Source organism: Anolis carolinensis, chromosome 4 (genome assembly GCF_035594765.1).
Source record: "Anolis carolinensis isolate JA03-04 chromosome 4, rAnoCar3.1.pri, whole genome shotgun sequence".
Classification (NCBI taxonomy): domain Eukaryota; kingdom Metazoa; phylum Chordata; class Lepidosauria; order Squamata; family Dactyloidae; genus Anolis; species Anolis carolinensis.
The window spans coordinates 190,146,492-190,164,095 of record NC_085844.1 but is presented as its reverse complement, the minus strand read 5'-3'; the positions used below and the strand labels follow the sequence as shown (position 1 = coordinate 190,164,095).

The following is a 17,604-nucleotide window of genomic DNA, read 5'->3' as shown; positions in this document are numbered from 1 at the left end:
GACTTTTTTTCTTCCTGCCCCTCACCCCCTTATGTTCAGTTGAAAGTGGATGAGTTTGAATCCAATGTCAATGAGATCAAGGACCCCTATCCTTCTGCTGACTTCCCAGGTAAGGATGTTTCAGCTCAGCCTGTCTATTCCACTACTACCAAAATTGTCTACAAGTCACTTCAGCCAAAATCTGATTCTGAGAGTTATTTTCTGAACAGGTGAGTACTACTGTTTATTAGGGTCCCAAATATAAAAATTACTGAAAACAAATTATCACCTAGTTTTACATACATCCAAGTGGGTTGAAAAATAGTTCCTAGTAACATATCTGTTCTCTGTTCTCAAACAAAAGGGCTGTAAAATATTATAGTTTTTCTAAGAGTTTACTAACATTTACAAACTCTTCATATCTATCATGGAAAAAATGTATGATATTAAAAATCATACATGGGAGAATTCCAGATTGACATATTTGGCAATCTAGGCCCCAGACTCTTGGAAAGACAAAGGCCCATGGATTCACCACACGCCATGGCAAATCCATGGGGGCTTGGTGGGGAGCATGAACGTGTCACTTCATGCCCTGTATTGCCTGCCTTACCTTGATCCCCATCCAACAGGGAAAAGCATTGTTGCCCCTAAGGCAACTTGGGAAGCCTCCTATGCTGCGGCGGCGGTGTACGACTCTTGCTCTCCTCTTTTGGCATGGAGCCAAGCTAGAAGTTCCTGTGAGTTGTATGATGGGCTCTGTGTCGAAAGTGGTGAGCAAGCGGCATACAATGGACAAATCAGTTTGTCTGATGAGGCTGTAAGTCTGAATTTGGGCAAGGAGCCTCTTTTTTAAAGTCCTTATCTTTAACACATACTTGGGTGGTATATTATAACATGGTCCTGTGAACTGACTGCACCAACTGAAAATTTGGTTTGTGCTTTCAAATTGTCTGGAATTTGATTTTCAAAAAGCAGTGGCAAGATTGGAAGAATGGCTAGAGGGAAGGTTCAAAACAAATAATCAAGAGAAAAGAAGGTGTTAACATCATTTCTTAAGTATGATGTTGCTAGCTGTAAATGTTGATGAGCCCTGCTAAGACTAACCTAAGAATACAAATGGTTGCTGGTACACTAAACACAGTAGCACTGTCCTACCAATAATGTTTAAGCCTTTCTTAAGAAAATTTCAGGTCTGCAATATGTGTGAATTGTCTTTTGGTTTGAAAAATTCAGCCATGAGGTTTTTTAGTGACTGGCTATGTGCCCTGTAGGTGATGATGAAGAAGATGAGCCTGAGATCCCACTGAGCCCAAGACCACGGCCTCTTGCAGAGCTGCAGTTGAAGGAAAAGGCTGTGCCCATTCCTGAATCCAGTTCATTCTTCATCTTCAGCCCAACCAACAAGTAGGTCCTGCTCATCTTCCTCTTCTGTATCTCCTTTCTCTTTCCAGTCTCCCACACACTCAAATGATTTTCTGGTTGCCAACAGACACATATTCCTATATGACCAAGCCTAGAGATGAAGGTAACATGAAGGTATCTCCACATGAATATCTTGGTCTTGAAACTTTCCCTGAATGATTATCAAATTATACTCATGGCAAACAGAGCAGTCAAAGTGCCAACAAATAGCAATTTCTATGTTAAAATCTTGGGATGGAATGTCTCATAAGCATACGCTCATAATTTCAGTTGATTCTGAACTTTTGATGTGTGTCAAGAATTGCTAGGATGTCCATATTCAGAATGGATCTGTCATAAAGCTCTATAGGGGATATCACATTCTCTCATCACATTGTTCCACTGATGAATAGACCTGTACCAGCATCAACATGTTTGGAGCACTTAATTCATGGAGGGAGTACATGTAGGTTGTCAAATGTCATAGGACTAGCTGATAGCCCTGTGTGCACTACTAGAAACACCAGAGAGGAAAAAAAGGTACACCTGTAATAACTAAGTATCATAGCTTGGCACAAGTATTAATTTGCCTCTCTCTCCAACCTTCTTTTCAGGATCCGTGTGCTGTGCCACCGAATTGTGAATGCTACTTGGTTCACCAATTTCATCCTCCTTTTCATCCTGCTTAGCAGTATCTCACTGGCAGCTGAGGATCCAATACGGGCTGAGTCCTTCAGAAATAAGGTGACTACAAAGCAGTTGTGTTCCTAGCTTGATACACCAGATCTTCCAGACTGACTCACAAGAAGTCTGCATGCATTATGGCAGCCCTTTTCTTGGTAAAAACTATTTGGTATGAATTGGAAAAAAATGCTAAAAGCAATGGCAAGGAGCAAAGAACACTTACAATGGTTTACAATATCACAGTAATTTAAAAATCAGGAGATACGTAACTATAGTAAAAAAAAAAAAAGTAAAAAGTTAAATATATTCTTCAGCAGTCTAACTGCCTGAATAACAAAAAGCCTTGGGGCTTGTCCACACAAGCCAAAATCCCAGGGCTCACTGCAAATGGAAGGCTGTCTTCATTATGCACATCTTGGAGTTTAAACTTTAAACTGGCTTTGTCCTGCATCATGAAAAGTCTGGGGATGCTTCAGAGTTTGCTGGAAACTTTGAAGTTTCCTACGGCTTTGGAGCAGTCTGGCTAGTTGGATTGGATTTGATTCAGCCCAATCCATTGTCCATATGGGACATTGGTGCTATCACCCTTTCCCTGAACATGAGCATAAGAACAGAGGATGGATCTTGGCATTATTGCCACTGACACTCCTAGAGACATTACCACATGAGGCTCCTAAAATGGATTCTGTTGTCACAAACCCTTCCTACTTGAGACTGGAGTAAGCTAGCTAGCTACTCTAACACCTCCTGTTATCACATCAAGCTTTATTGAAAGCCCTTCAAGAAACCTCTAAGTGCATTTAGCTTACAGCATCTGCAGGGATGTAATTCCTTTTAAACTGTACACCCCCCATCTTCATGTATGCCCTCTCTGTTTTGTTTTCTTTCTTTGAGAGTTCATAATTTTGTGAAACTGGGCTTTTGTTCTCTTAGTGGTTCACAGCTGTGCACCTCTGTACTTCTATGTTTTCCTGTGCAATATAACCACTTCTTTCTTTATGCCCTGAGGAGAATACAAAACAGTTGTAATCTTTAGCTTTTTTAGCAATCAGGATGCTGCTTGTATATATCTATAGCAATTGCATTGGAATTTGTGGAAACCTTGCCATGTGTATGAATGAGAAGGTGCTTCACTTAATCAACATTTGGATAATGCTGTTTGTCCTATTTTTCATCACAGAATCCAAAAAAAAGTTTTAAGGAGATGTTCCTTTCTTCAATTTTGCATGAGTACTGTAAAAAAAATTAACACCTTTCTTTGTGGGGTTTATCTCCAGATTCTAGGGCATTTTGACGTTGGCTTCACTTCTGTGTTCACAGTGGAAATCGTTCTAAAGGTGAGTTACATACATTTATATATACTCTCACAAAGAGCTTCTTCTTACCATTGCATATTTTCATTTACGGTATGTAACATTTTACAGTGTTTCTCAAACTATGCTCCTTCAGGTGCTTTGGACTTCAGTTCCTAGAAATCCCAACCAGTTTACCAGCTCTTAGGAATTGTGGAAGCTGAAGTCCAAAACATCTGGAGGAGGGTTTGAGAAACTCGGTGCCTTCTACACTGCCATATAAAATCCAGATTATCTGCTTTGAACTGGATTATATGGCAGTGTGGACTCATATAATCCTGTTCAAAGCAGATAATGTGGATTATCTACTTTGATAATCTGGATTATGTTTTAGTGGGAAGTGGAACTGTGAGGCTTTCAAGACCGTTTTGTGTTCCGATTAATTGATATTGTACACTGGACCTAGAATATAGGTCTATATCTGGATTCAGCCTTAGAAAGAATGTATTAACACATGCCCACAATCGACAACATGGAAATCCATGATAATATCAATTATTGTAATCATCACTTGTTTTAGCTTGTTATTTACTTTGAGTTGCTAGCTTCTCTGTGAACATTTTAGTACATGTGTTTGTAAAAATCTTTTCATGTGTTTAACTTGAAAACGCTCATGTATGTAAGAGGAAATGAAAGATACATATGGACTAGGACAGTCATTACACATTGCTGACATATTAATTGAAAGCAGAAAAATGCAAAGCATAGAGATACAGAAAAAGTAGGAAGTTTAAAGACATTTTATCAATCAGTTCATTGACAAAGGTCCAAGGAGGATCATTCTGGAATATAAAAACCCAAAACTTGCCCTTGAGTTATAAAGGAAATCAATTTACACAAGAACGTATCTCCACTACAGAGAGTTAATAGCCCCCAAATGAAAGATTGCTAATTGCCTGAGCTTATGGTCTATTCCCCATCATCTAGCTATCTCACGAAAATAATCATAAATGGATCTACTGCAGACTAACCATGGCTTCTTTTCCCCAACAGATGACTACTTTTGGTGCTTTCCTTCACAAGGGCTCCTTCTGTCGCAACTATTTTAACATCCTGGACTTGCTTGTGGTCGCAGTCTCCCTCATCTCCATGGGCATTGAGTAAGCATGAAACACAGAGTCAGGGATTCCAGTGGGTCTTTTCTAGATTCCTTGTGCAGTGCAAGACAATCTGTAACATTGCAGTGTTATTTCTCTCAGAGGCAAAATGGTACTGATGTTCAGCTATGTTTCCATGATGGTAACCGAGTCTGTGGAATGTGATCATATGGGAGTGTATATATTTTGCCACAACGTAAGAATAATTATGAAATATATTAAGGATATACCGTATATGAAGAAATATGAGGACGTTATATAATAGTGGCACATCAGATTCTGAAGTCTAAAAGATTCATAAAGACTGGAGAGGACTGAAGTGTTCAAAGCTGAGGACAATATTTATGTTATCAATCAAAATGCTGAAAGTGGTATATAATTTCCTGCTACCACCTTCCCAGTTTGAAATTGGAGGTGCAGTGAGCTCCTGTGATTAAATGCTGCTGGGAAGCTCTGTAAGGATTTTATTGGCTATATAGTTCTCCTTTTTCCTTCCACTGTTAGGACTTCATGCAATACAATAAATAAAGCATTGGAGATCATTCTTTTTTCCTTAAACTTCTCAACACCCCTTTTGGTAATTAAACAAATGATTTTTCCTTGCCCATCACAAGCTTTTCTTCAGCTTTCTTTTCAAAATATCCATTTGCCATTCTCCTCCCACTGTCTTCTCCCTTGTTTTCTTTTACTTGAAGAAATCCTCTGTGTTTGTTCTCATGGAAGTACCTTTTAACATGAGATCATTACATGGGATTTTTTCTATTCTATATTATTCTACATTGCAATTTATAATTACAGATACCTCTCAATTCAAAACGTAACTCTATTGAATTTATATTGTTAAAAAAGATAGAAATTACAATTCCTTCCTCCTCAGCTCTGAAGATTATGGCAGAAGAATTAATTAATTTAACTAACTAACTATATTTGTATCGCACTCCCTCTCACCCTGAAAGGGACTCAGAATGGTTTACAGTATGGCAATATTCAATGCTGCATATACAAACAAATAAAATACAATATATTAAATACATACAAACAAACAGTAAAACATATAAACACCATAAATCTGTTAAAAACCATAATACCTAGTCTAGGAGTCATTGTTTGTGTTGCTACAATTATGCCAGTTCTCTATTGCACTATGCAAATGCTTGATCCCACAGCCATGTCTTCACTTTTCCTGAAAACCAAATCTGATGTCACTGTTTCACAGCCAAGGGGCCACCACTGAAAAGGCCCTCTATCTTGTTCCCACCAGCCGTGCTTGCGAAGGAGGTGGGACCGAGAGCAGGGCCTCCCCTGCAGATGTTAATGTTCTCACAGGTTCATAGGGAGAAATGTGTTTGGACAAGTAAATTGGGTTGGAACCATTTAGGGCTTTATAGCCTAAAGCCAGCACTTTGAATTGTGCTCGGTAGCAGACTGGCAGCCAGTTGAGTTGACTTAAAAGGGGGGTTGTCAACTGCTGCCTGTTGGACTACTTAGAGCTTCTGAACAATTTTCAAAGGTAGCTCCATGTAGAAAAGATCCTATACTGCCCATCTTGGCTCCTCCCTCCAGATCAATGTCATCATTATCTTTACTAGCGGTCAATGGGGAATTCCCATCACACATTAAATTTCACATTTTACACATGGGGAATTAAAAAAGAAGTCCTTGACAATTGACTTAGGAATGTAGGGGAAAAAGCACTCCTTTAAAATGGCAAAATACCTGGAACCCACGGTACGAATTTGTGTCATGTGATGGGTTCTTAAATGTGAAGAAACACTGATTTTATTGTGTGTGATGATTCATTATTCTCACAAAACCTCTTCAAAGGGTCTCAGGTTCAGTTATTTACTATGGTTAGTTGTTTCAGCTAGTGGCACAATTAAGGTAATATTAGGTACCTAGATTTTTTCCATCTTCATTACAGAGCATTCAACTGAGGCTTATACTGTGCTGTTGGTCAACCTCATTCAAAATATTTTACATGAAGTCTAAACAATGACAGCTTACATTTGCTCAACATTCCATATTTTCTTATTGCTTCTTCAGACTTTTTTCTACTTTCATGGGGTCCTGGGCCCCTAACTCCAACAAATGAGGAGGGCTGACTGTAGCTGCATAATGTCTTTTGATTTCATTCAAGCCCTTCTTCTGCATGTTTAGGTGATACCAGAGAGAGTGGTATTTGAACTGTACAGATTGCAGTTCCCATATTGCCATTGCTTTACTACATGCATTTGATGGAAATTGTATGCTTCCCTTTCTGAACCTGAGGATTTGAAAACAATTCAGTAAAAGTCTCAGGGCAAAAACAGAGATGCTAGTCTTTTGAACAGTTATTTCAAGCTGTCCTGGTAGTTAGACAAGTCCTGCTGAATTCTATGACTAATTTTCCAAGCCATGATGTGCCTCGTTCCATCTCTAAAATAGTCCAAAGACCATTTCATCTAAAGATGATATCATAAAGACAAATGATGCCTTGATGGGCAAGTTTGAAACTGTATATTACAAGCACAAAAGCCTAACGTTTAGCTAAGGTATCTTCCCATTTTGCTGCCACAGGTCTAGTGCCATCTCAGTGGTGAAAATCCTAAGGGTACTCAGAGTTCTGCGACCACTTAGAGCCATTAACAGAGCAAAGGGGTTGAAGGTAAGCATAGTCATGATGTGAATGTTTTGATTTATTGGATAACCTAGGAATAAGTAATAGCAAGTGGGGTGTGATGCTTCATGGCTCTCAAGTTTCAAAAATTATGCAAATCAATTTTATTCTTGTATTTTGCTTCTTATTGAGATTATTAAGAAAATCGTGGGTAGACATATTTCAGCCCAATTCTCTCTTTCTTTCTCTTTTTCTAGCATGTAGTCCAGTGTGTTTTTGTGGCTATCAAGACAATCGGTAACATTGTTTTAGTCATGTTCTTGCTCCAGTTCATGTTTGCTTGCATTGGAGTGCAGCTGTTCAAGGTGAATTTTTCTCCTTGTTACATTAAAAACATTTTTGCTCTTTTCTGTTCTATAAATTTGTAATCAAGGGATTTTCTTTGCAAATCAGGTTAGTTATGCTTGTTTCCAGAGATCACTTATTCAGTGTTGCTCTTTTAAGTATTTATTCTTGTTTGCCTAAACTTGGAATCCAAAGTTGGATTTGCCAGATATCTTTGGTCTGTCTCAAGTACTCTACTTCATAGAAGTCCTCATGTGTGAAGTAGCAACTCTACTAGTATAGGTCATGGCCCTAATCATGCAGTAATGTGGACATGGCTCTAGTGGTTAAGAAACCATTGGTACCAACAAATGGAGACAGGAGAGCAAGGAGACAGTCCCCCAAGTCTTACAAACAAGAGATCCCTGAGTCAGAGGCCTTAAAGCCAGTGAATCTAAGTAAGCATTGATGACCTCTTTGCTTAGCCTTGGGAAAACACACCCTTTTCCAAGGGTTCTATAATCCCTGGGTCTAAAGTGTCAATCCCAGTGGCATGCCTATTATGAGTGTTTGGAGAAATGCAGAAGTATCACCAAACTCCTGTATAATTTTAAGATTTCTGTCTTTGTGGGAAAAAGTTCAGCCTGGAAAGGGGATTCTACCCCAAAAGAAATAAATGTACCAGTAGAAGTCATTTCCAGAACAATTGCAAATGTATCAACTTCGGGTTTCCTTTGCAACAACACAGTTGCCTAAATGTAATACAGTAGAGTCTCACTTATCCATTGTAAACAGGCCGGCAGAACGTTGGATAAGCGAATATGTTGGATAATAAGGAGAGATTAAGGAAAAGACTATTAAACATCAAATTAGGTTATGATTTTACAAATTAAGCACCAAAACATCATGTTATACAACAAATTTTACAGAAAAGGTAGTTCAATACACAGTAATGCTATGTAGTAATTACTGTATTTACGAATTTAGCACCAAAATATCAAAATGTATTAAAACATTGACTACAAAAATGCATTGGATAATCCAGAACATTGGATAAGCGAGTGTTGGATAAGTGAGACTCTACTGTAATATGCAAAGTGTCTTTGACTATGTTGTTGCATAATTTTCTGGGCTGTATGGCTATGTTCTAGAAGTATTCTCTCCTGACATTTTGCCCACTTCTTTGGCAGACATTCTCAGAGGTTGTGAGGTATATATCTCACAACCTCTGAAAATGCCTGCCATAGATATGGGTGAAACGTCAGGAGAGAATATTTCTGGAACATGGCCACACAGCCCGGAAAATTCGCAACAACTCAGTGATTTCGGCCATGAAAACCTTCAACAACACATTGCCTTTGAATATGTGAAATAATGTATCCTTTATTATCTTCTCACCTTTGAACAATATCAGCAAGCTAGGTTTGTGTCTTCATGGTGTAAAAACTTTTAACCATGCAACTCATTAAAGAAGACATACTAAAGCATCAGAATTTTTCATGAGACACTCAAGAGGAAGGCCACAGTCAGAATCATTCCCAAATATTGGAGTCATGAAGTGCTATGCAGCTGGTGGTTTAAAGCGGTGCTTTTTGATTCAACTCACCAGACTAAAATTGGGACCATGTTTCTTGTTCAATGAATAAAAATAATCTCAGGCATAAGCCCTACCCCTCACCATAATGAAGAGTTAGACATTCTACCACAGGCAATTTATTGGTAGTGTTACAAAAGGGTTGAAAATATATTATTGCATTTTTATTGCCAAAGATGTTGGGTTGTAAATGATCATGGAATTTTCTGTTCTAGGTGAAAAAATAACTTGGCACAGTTTACCTTATCTTAGTTTAAATAGTACCATTTATTACTCAGTCTCTGAGAGTAAAATAACTTGGGGTGGATCTGAGTAATCCCTTTTCAAAATGCATGCCAATTGCTGACACATGCAGATTAGCCCTTGGAGTTTTTATTTCTGGAAGATGAGTAGACAGAAGGGGACTGGTTTTTCATCTCCATTACTATCATGCATGAAGAAAGGATTAGGTAGAAACGCCTCCTTATCTCCAGCTGTGTGAAATTCCTCCAACTTGATTATTTCATTTTCTGTGTGAACCAATGTCTTCATATGTTATGAATCCAGGAAGTATCTACAAAATCTGTTTTTTAAATGTAATATCTGGAAATATATAGCTTTATTTTTGGAGTAGGCATAATTTGGCAAAATTCTCTGATCTAAACAAGAGGCATATACATTGTATATATAAGATGAATTAACTTGAACACAATTAAGGAGAGTTGATGATGTACAGTAAATTCTGTACTTTCTGAGCGGAGACATAATAGTGTTATTGTAATGCATATTTCCCTTCAGTCAATGTGCAAATCAAATTGGCAAGATCTTAGCCCCTGCTTCTACACCCACAATGTTTACTGTTCTTTACTTCAACAAGGACAAAGATGCTCCATTTAGAATTTGCTGCCTCTTTCGCTTCAGTAGCAATTTGTATTTGCCATTGTGTAACTTAAGAGAATCTCACTTCTCAAACTTCACTAACTTGTTAGTCTGTTGAAACTGTAATTGAATAGAAAAATGACCAATCCCTCCTCCATTACTTCTAAACAATAATGTCAATAATTATTTTGAATTCTGTTTAATTGTAGGGGAAGTTTTACAGCTGTACGGATATAACCAAGATAACTGCAGATGAATGCAAGTAAGCCACTCCCTGGTTGCTGATTACAATAACGTTCTGCTATTCAGAACAATACAATCACAACAGAACATAAATCAAAACTACTGTATTTCATGACTTGTAAGATGCCATTGATTCTAAGATTATTGATTCTAGAGCTGTAATTTTGAGGGGAAATGTAGTACTGATTGTAAGATATATCCCCTTTTTGCTTCAATTTTGGGGAATTTTTTTTCTAGTCCTCACCCCAGCTTTATTTCTTTGTGTTGCTACCCTGCTCTCCTGGACATCTTGCTGAAAGCCTTTCCACTGCTGCTGCCTTTTGACAGATGTTCATAGCCTCTCCTCCCTGGGCTGTTGCTCTTTGTCATTGCCATCACTGAAAAAAAGTTTCAGGAGCAGTGGCAGCAGTTGAGAAAACTGGAGCCACATAATTCATTGACACTGATTTGCTACAAGGAGAAAAATCTTTAAAGTTGGAGCAAACTTTCTTTTATGACCAGTTCCAGCTTCCCTGCTTGGAGTGACTGGAAAACTTTGGATCTGGGATCTGGCTTCTCTCTCTCTGGGCTCCATCAAAGTGGAGGCGGAAGTGGCAAAGAGCGGGAAGAAGCCCTGTGTGCCAGGAGTGAGAAGCAGTACCAACAGAAAGAAGAAGTAGTGGAGAGCCTCATGTCCTTGCACACAGGGCTTCTTTCCTAAAGCAAAAGTGGGACTAATGTATTGCTGTGCCTGGCTGCTGTATTGGCCTGGATGAGGGTGAACAAGCTGAGACTTAATCCCGACAAGACAGAGGTCCTCCAGGTCAGTCGTATGTCTGATCGGGGTATTGGGTGGCAACCTGTGCTTGACGGGGTCGCACTCCCCCTGAAGGCGCAGGTCCGCAGCTTGGGGGTCCTCCTGGATTCGGGGCTGACGCTTGAGGTCCAGGTGTTGGCCATGGCCGGGAAGGCCTTTGCACAACTAAAACTTGTGCGCCAGCTGCGACCATACCTCGAGAAGTCTGATCTGACCATGGTGGTCCATGCCTTAGTTACCTCTAGACTGGACTATTGCAATGCGCTCTACGTGGGGCTGCCTTTGAAGACGGCTCGGAAACTACAACTAGTACAGCGTTCAGCAGCCAGGCTTCTAACTGGAGCGAATTACAGGGCGCGCTCAACGCCTCTGTTTAAGGAGTTCCACTGGCTGCCATTTACTTTCCTGGCCCAATTCAAGGTGCAGGTTATTACCTACAAAGCCCTAAACGGTTTGGAACCCACCTACCTTAGAGACCGCATCTCCCCCTATGAACCCGCACGTTCTCTTCGCTCGTCAGGGGAGGCCCTTCTCTCGCTCCCACCACCCTCGCAGTCGCGGTTGGTGGGGACGAGAGAGAGGGCCTTCTCCGTCGTGGCCCCCTGGCTTTGGAACTCACTCCCTAGAGAGATCAGGCAGGCCCCTACCCTCCTCTCCTTCCGGAAGAGCTTAAAAACCTGGCTCTTCCAAAAGGCCTTTGACGTTTAATTGTTGTTGGATTGACCTGTCTGCCCGTTCTATAATAGCCCCATCCTTGATGTCTTACTATTATTATACTGCACTTTATTGTCCATTTTAACTGTGAAATTACCTTTCTCCATTTTGGTACATTCTGCACTTTGCCCAGGATCTATGAATTTAGTCTCCTGATTTTAACATTGTATGATTCATGTTGATTTTAATTATTGTTTTTACTGATGTTGATGTTTTTATTGGGATAATTGTGTTATGGCTTTGTTATTGATATTTGATTGTTGTATCGGGCAAGGCCCCATGTAAGCCGCCACGAGTCCCTTTGAGGAGATGGGGCAGGGTATAAAAATAAAGTTATTATCATCATCATCATCATCATCATCATGGTATGATCAGCATGATGTGATAACACCCTAAGTTTCATAGAATCTTGAAGTGTTCTATTCTTTTTCTCATTCTATTTAATATCCATGTGAAACCACTAAGAATTGTCAAATAATATTTTCAAGCTTTCATAACAGTAACATTAAAATAATACTGAATCAAAATGGTGCTAAAGTAATGAATGGCGGAAGTGATATGCTGGATAGGGGCCAACAATGTGAAGCTGATAAAGATTCTGTGAATCTGTGACTCACATAATGTGAGCATCCTATTCAGGAGTTAGGGCGGCGAAGGCTCCTTCTTTGGAGACTTTTAAGCAGAAGCTGGGTGGCTATCTTTCTGGTGTGCTTTAAATGCTATTTTCTTGCTTCTTGGTCGGGTATTGGACTGGATGGCCCATGAGGTCTCTTCCAGCTCAATTATTCTATGATTTTATGGTGGCAACCTCCTCAAGCTGGTGTAGAACTTTTCCTGATCAGTATGATACATAGTTTGGAGTTGTTTCTTGATTCTAAGTTGCCTAAAGGCCCATAGGGGATATTCAGTAGATTCTCCCAGCAACCGTTTCCCATAATCACATCAGACTTTAAAAAAATATTTCCTAAAGTTTAACCTAACAATATCCATATTTATGCTGCTGTTGCTATTATCTCCAGCAACAATGCAGCAGACATACAGAATATTGTGAAAATTTGTGTGTTGGTCTATTTTAAAAACTTAAGATGAACAAAATCCATTTTTATTTTAATGAAGAGTGAGTGAAATTAAGACTGCCGTTCAATATTGGATTCTATTCTGGAATAAGTGTCCATTGAACTCGATACAACTTACTTCCCTGTAGACATTGCTCTGCAATAACATTAAATAGGACCAGGCTCTTTGTCTTTAACTTACATGAGTTTTCACATTTCAGCGGACAGTACATTACTTATGTTGATGCCGATCCAACACAAGTTGTGCTAGAGGAGCGGATATGGTTCCACAATAGCTTTCACTTCGATAACGTCTTTTCAGCCATGATGTCTCTCTTCACTGTATCTACTTTTGAAGGATGGCCTAAGTAAGTGCAAAATCCACTATGAGAGAGGGTGAAAACTGAATTGCTATGAATTAGCTGGCATACCCCTGTTGTGTATTATTAGGGATGGAAAGAATATTAAAAAATATTCAGAAAATTGTCCAAAAACATGTTTCTCAAGTTTTAAGAAACTCTGACAAGGAGAATTTTATATTGACAAGAAATTTTGCAGCTTGTGACGTACACTGCACAATTTTTTTGCCAAGGAAACAGCATTTTTAATGTGAAGATAGCTGATTTTAGTGTTTATGTATGTTTATGGTTTATTTTATGTTCAGGCATTGAATGTTTGCCGTATATATGTTGTGCTCTGCCCTAACTCCCCTTCAGGGTGAGAAGGGCAGAATATAAATGTTTTAAACAAACAAACAAAGAAATAAATTTTCTATGCAAAAAATGTAAATTTTTGTGCAGGAAATCCTATGTGAACAGTCTTCAGAGCAATTCCACAGCTAGAATAGTTTCTGTGTAGGAAACAGGATTTTCTGCACAGAACATTTTTTGTGCATAAAATGCTCTTTTCGGGGCAACCCTCTCCCATATGCATGTTTTACAGAGTAAGATCTGATTCGTGAATACTTTGAAAATCAAGCAGCAGCAAGAAAATTGCTAAAATTTAAATAACCCTATCCCTATCCATGCCTCTACCATGCAGTATACCTTCACCGCCCACTGATTCAATGGCTTCTCAGCCATGTCAGTTAATCTTGACTGTTATGCTGTTCTTTGCAGACTGCTCTACATAGCAATTGATACCCACGCTGAAGACATGGGGCCCATATATAATTATCGTATGGGCATTGCCATTTTCTTCATCATCTATATCATCCTCATAGCCTTTTTCATGATGAATATCTTCGTTGGTTTTGTCATTGTAACCTTCCAAGAGCAAGGTGAAACAGAATACAAAGACTGTGAACTGGACAAGAATCAGGTATAGTACATTGGGCCAAAGGGCAAAAACTAAACCTATTTGCAAGCTGAGCTTCTAAGTAAGATGGGTATGGAAGGTATCGAAAGAACAAAGATTCATTCTTGGATTTCACTATGTCACATGATTTTTGTTCCTGGGTTATAAATGTCATTTCTTAATTGGTTTTTATCATAAAAATATGGGGAAAGTTTATTAAAATTTGTTTCTGCAGGTCATCCTGCAGCACGTTTTGCTACAGTTTTACAATGGCTATCTCATAGCATCTCAACCAATTGTGGTAGCCACAAAAACAAAGTTTCTGGAGTATAGCAACTACTTTCAAAATAAGTACTCCACAATTAAACAGGAATAACACTTTCAAACCAGGAACGTAGTTTTTTCAAATTTTGTTACATAGTGTTATAGGTCAAAATGTTAGGTCCTGGATCAAAAACAAGTTCGTTTGTGGATGCTAAGTATGATGGAGATATTCCATTCAGCCAGGAATAATAACAGGTCTGGCTGTGGAAGTTTTAAACTATACCCACTAGCTTTGGAAACATCTGGGATATTTGAAATAGTAGAAGACATATACAACTATCTATGGCTTGATAAATATCCTCCCTCCACAACCCTTTTAAAAAGAAAATATTGATTTTGCTATTTTATATAGGGATAATATTTTACTATACCGTTGTAAATAACGGAACTGAGCATGCATGGTATTGCCTATCATTTTAGCTCCATTCATACCTTCTTCTCCTCTTGTTCCAGCGCCAATGTGTCCAGTATGCATTAAAAGCACACCCATTGAGATGCTACATTCCCAAGAACCCCTATCAGTATAAGATATGGTATATTGTGACCTCTTCTTACTTTGAGTACCTCATGTTCTTCCTGATCACACTGAATACCGTCTGTTTGGGCATGCAGGTATGGATGAATACAAGTTCTTCCAAGCTTTGGACCATAATGGTGGTAGTGGTGGGATTCTGAAGTATGCCTGCTGGTGGAAGAACAGTAGTATGAGTGGTTCCTTCTTCATTGTGTGTTAAATCCAATTTCAAATAACTGAACTTCCTTGGTGAATTTTGTTCTGGGAGTTCTAAAAAAAGAAATCAGCTTGTTCTTTATTATGAGCCTGTGTTTTGTATAGCATATCAGTGCTCTTTTCCTGATCTATCTCTGTAAGATCTATATTTTATTTAAAATTTTATACTTAAGTTAGGGCCTAGTTGTCTCACCTCAGGCTAAGTTCACCTTCCTATAGATACCCAGTCAGACACACAGGTAGTCTTTTGAAGTTTTTATTAAGCAAAGCAGAATATAAATCAAGCAAGCAATCAAAAGGTAGTTCAAAGTTGTAGTGAAAGAGTCAATAGGTCCAAGAGATTCACAAAGTACATAAATGTCTATTTAATCCAAAAGGCTAGGTCCATAGGTTCAAAGAGCATAGCAGGAACAATAATCCATGAGACAAAGAATTAGTCCATAGAGCCCAAAGCACAAGATCCAAGAATCCAAGATAATCCACAAGGTGAAGAATTAGTCCATAGAGTCCAAGAACAAGGTCCAAGAATCCAAGATAAACCACAAGGCAAAGAGTCCAAAGAACAAGGCCCAAGAATCCAAGAACGCTGGCTAGGTAGAACTTCCACACAGATGAAGCGATGAAATTGCACTGACAAAAAATAGTCTGTGAAAGCATGCTTTAATAACAACTTAGGAATGCATTCCTCTTCCCACAGCTAGATTCACATTTGCGCGCCAAACGCTCACTCCTACGGACCTGGGAACCCATCCAAGACAAATGGTCCTCTCTAGATAACTCTTCGTTATCTTGCACCTGGTCAGAAGCTAAACCGTCATCCTCATTAATTTCCAAGCCTGAAGTCTCTCCCTCAATATTTCTCATGTCAGCTTGACCGTTATCTGTTTCTCCTGGAATCAGCAGCTCATCCTGCAACTGCATGTCTGAGCTAACTTCTGCCTCAGACTGCTGATCTTGAATCCCAAATCCAGAATCCCCAGAATCCCCTCCATCTTCATCTAGAATCTGGCCAGCCTGTGGCTGGGATACAACACTAGTTATCTAACTATCTAGCTTTCTGCAGACATCTCTTTCTCTCTCTCCATGCTCACAGGAGGACTCATAAGCTTGCCATGTGGCTAGAAACTTTGAATAAAAAGAGGCATGTCCCTGAGAAGTCTCAGTCTAACAGAAATAGGAGGAGAAAAATGAGAAAGGCAGAAAAAGAGGGCAATGGGGGAAAGGCTATCTATTTCCTTGATGAGGGCTGTAAACCTGTGCATGATGTGGTTGAGTTCTGACAGCTTTATAAATAATTTACTTTTCAAACATCTCTGCAGCATTATAATCAATCAGAGACAATGGACCACCTTTCAGATGTTTTCAATGTAGTCTTCACTCTTCTCTTTACTGTGGAGATGATCCTGAAACTGATAGCCTTCAAAGCTAAGGTGAGTGGATGTATAAGGTTCCCAGTCTGAAATTCTGAGTAGTGTAATGCAGTCCACTCTTTAATGGAATAAGGTTTCGTGCTGTTCACTGTAGTGAGGTACTGGTGTATAAAATGAAATTGTATTTCATTTTAATTGATTTATCTGTTAAATTGTTTAAATTAAAATCATGTTTTAAATTTCAGTTTTATATTGCATATTAGCTGGGGAACATCCCAAAAGCCAGTCTAGAAAGATTCAATATAAACAAATAATAATAATAATAATAATAAAACTTTATTTATACACCGCCACCATCTCCCCAACGGGGACTCGGGGCGGCTAACATGGGGCCATGCCCAGAGCAATACAATATAAAATATAAAAACAACATATCATAGCACCATTAAAATACAATAAATAATAATAGGCATTACATCAAGAAATCAAAAAACAATAAAACAAGGGCAGGCCGCATAAACACAGAGATAAAACCTGGAGTGAGAGGGACAGAGGGGTACTCCACTGCGGGCAGGGACATATGGAAGTGGGGTAATCTAGAGGATAGATGTTCGGGGTGGGAGTAACACAGAAATATATGACAGAAATTACTCACCGAAGGCACAGCGGAAAAGCCATGTTTTCAAGTCTTTCCTAAAAGCTAACAGCGTGGGAGCTTGCCTAATTTCAGTGGGTAGTAAGTTCCACAGTCGGGGGGCCACAGCAGAGAAGGCCCTCTCCCTTGTACTCACAAGGCGGGCCTGGGATAACGACAGTGGTGATAAAAGGGCCTCCCCGGATGATCGTAAAGATCGGGCAGGTTTATGGAGGGAGATACGGTCACGGAGGTAGGTGGGTCCCAAACTGTTTAGGGCTTTATAGATGATGGTCTGCACCTTGAATTGGGACCGGAAGATGAACGGCAGCCAGTGGAGTTCCTTAAACAGGGGAGTGGATCTCTCCCTGTAACTTGCCCCCGTTATTAATCTGGCAGCCGAGCGTTGGACCAATTGTAATTTCCGGGCCGTCTTCAAGGGAAGCCCCACGTAGAGCGCATTACAGTAGTCCAGTCTAGAGGCAACTAAGGCATGGACCACCGTGGTCAAATCAGACTTCACGAGGTATGGTCGCAGTTGGCGCACAAGTTTG

The 17,604-nt window shown here is 39.4% G+C and overlaps 1 protein-coding gene across 2 annotated transcripts in view; it reads left to right on the top strand.

Annotated features, from left to right (window-relative positions):
• cacna1s (calcium voltage-gated channel subunit alpha1 S) overlaps window positions 1-17,604 on the top strand; it is a 91,451-nt gene that overhangs the window by 40,638 nt on the left and 33,209 nt on the right. For both annotated transcript variants that reach the window (XM_008109796.3, XM_062978421.1), the window contains exons 16-27: window positions 40-109; window positions 1,254-1,386; window positions 1,998-2,127; window positions 3,345-3,404; window positions 4,413-4,519; window positions 7,073-7,160; window positions 7,370-7,477; window positions 10,098-10,150; window positions 12,918-13,064; window positions 13,815-14,016; window positions 14,770-14,928; window positions 16,366-16,476. In XM_008109796.3, coding sequence (XP_008108003.1) covers window positions 40-109; window positions 1,254-1,386; window positions 1,998-2,127; window positions 3,345-3,404; window positions 4,413-4,519; window positions 7,073-7,160; window positions 7,370-7,477; window positions 10,098-10,150; window positions 12,918-13,064; window positions 13,815-14,016; window positions 14,770-14,928; window positions 16,366-16,476 — 1,368 coding nt within the window. The remainder of the gene's footprint in view (window positions 1-39; window positions 110-1,253; window positions 1,387-1,997; window positions 2,128-3,344; window positions 3,405-4,412; window positions 4,520-7,072; window positions 7,161-7,369; window positions 7,478-10,097; window positions 10,151-12,917; window positions 13,065-13,814; window positions 14,017-14,769; window positions 14,929-16,365; window positions 16,477-17,604) is intronic.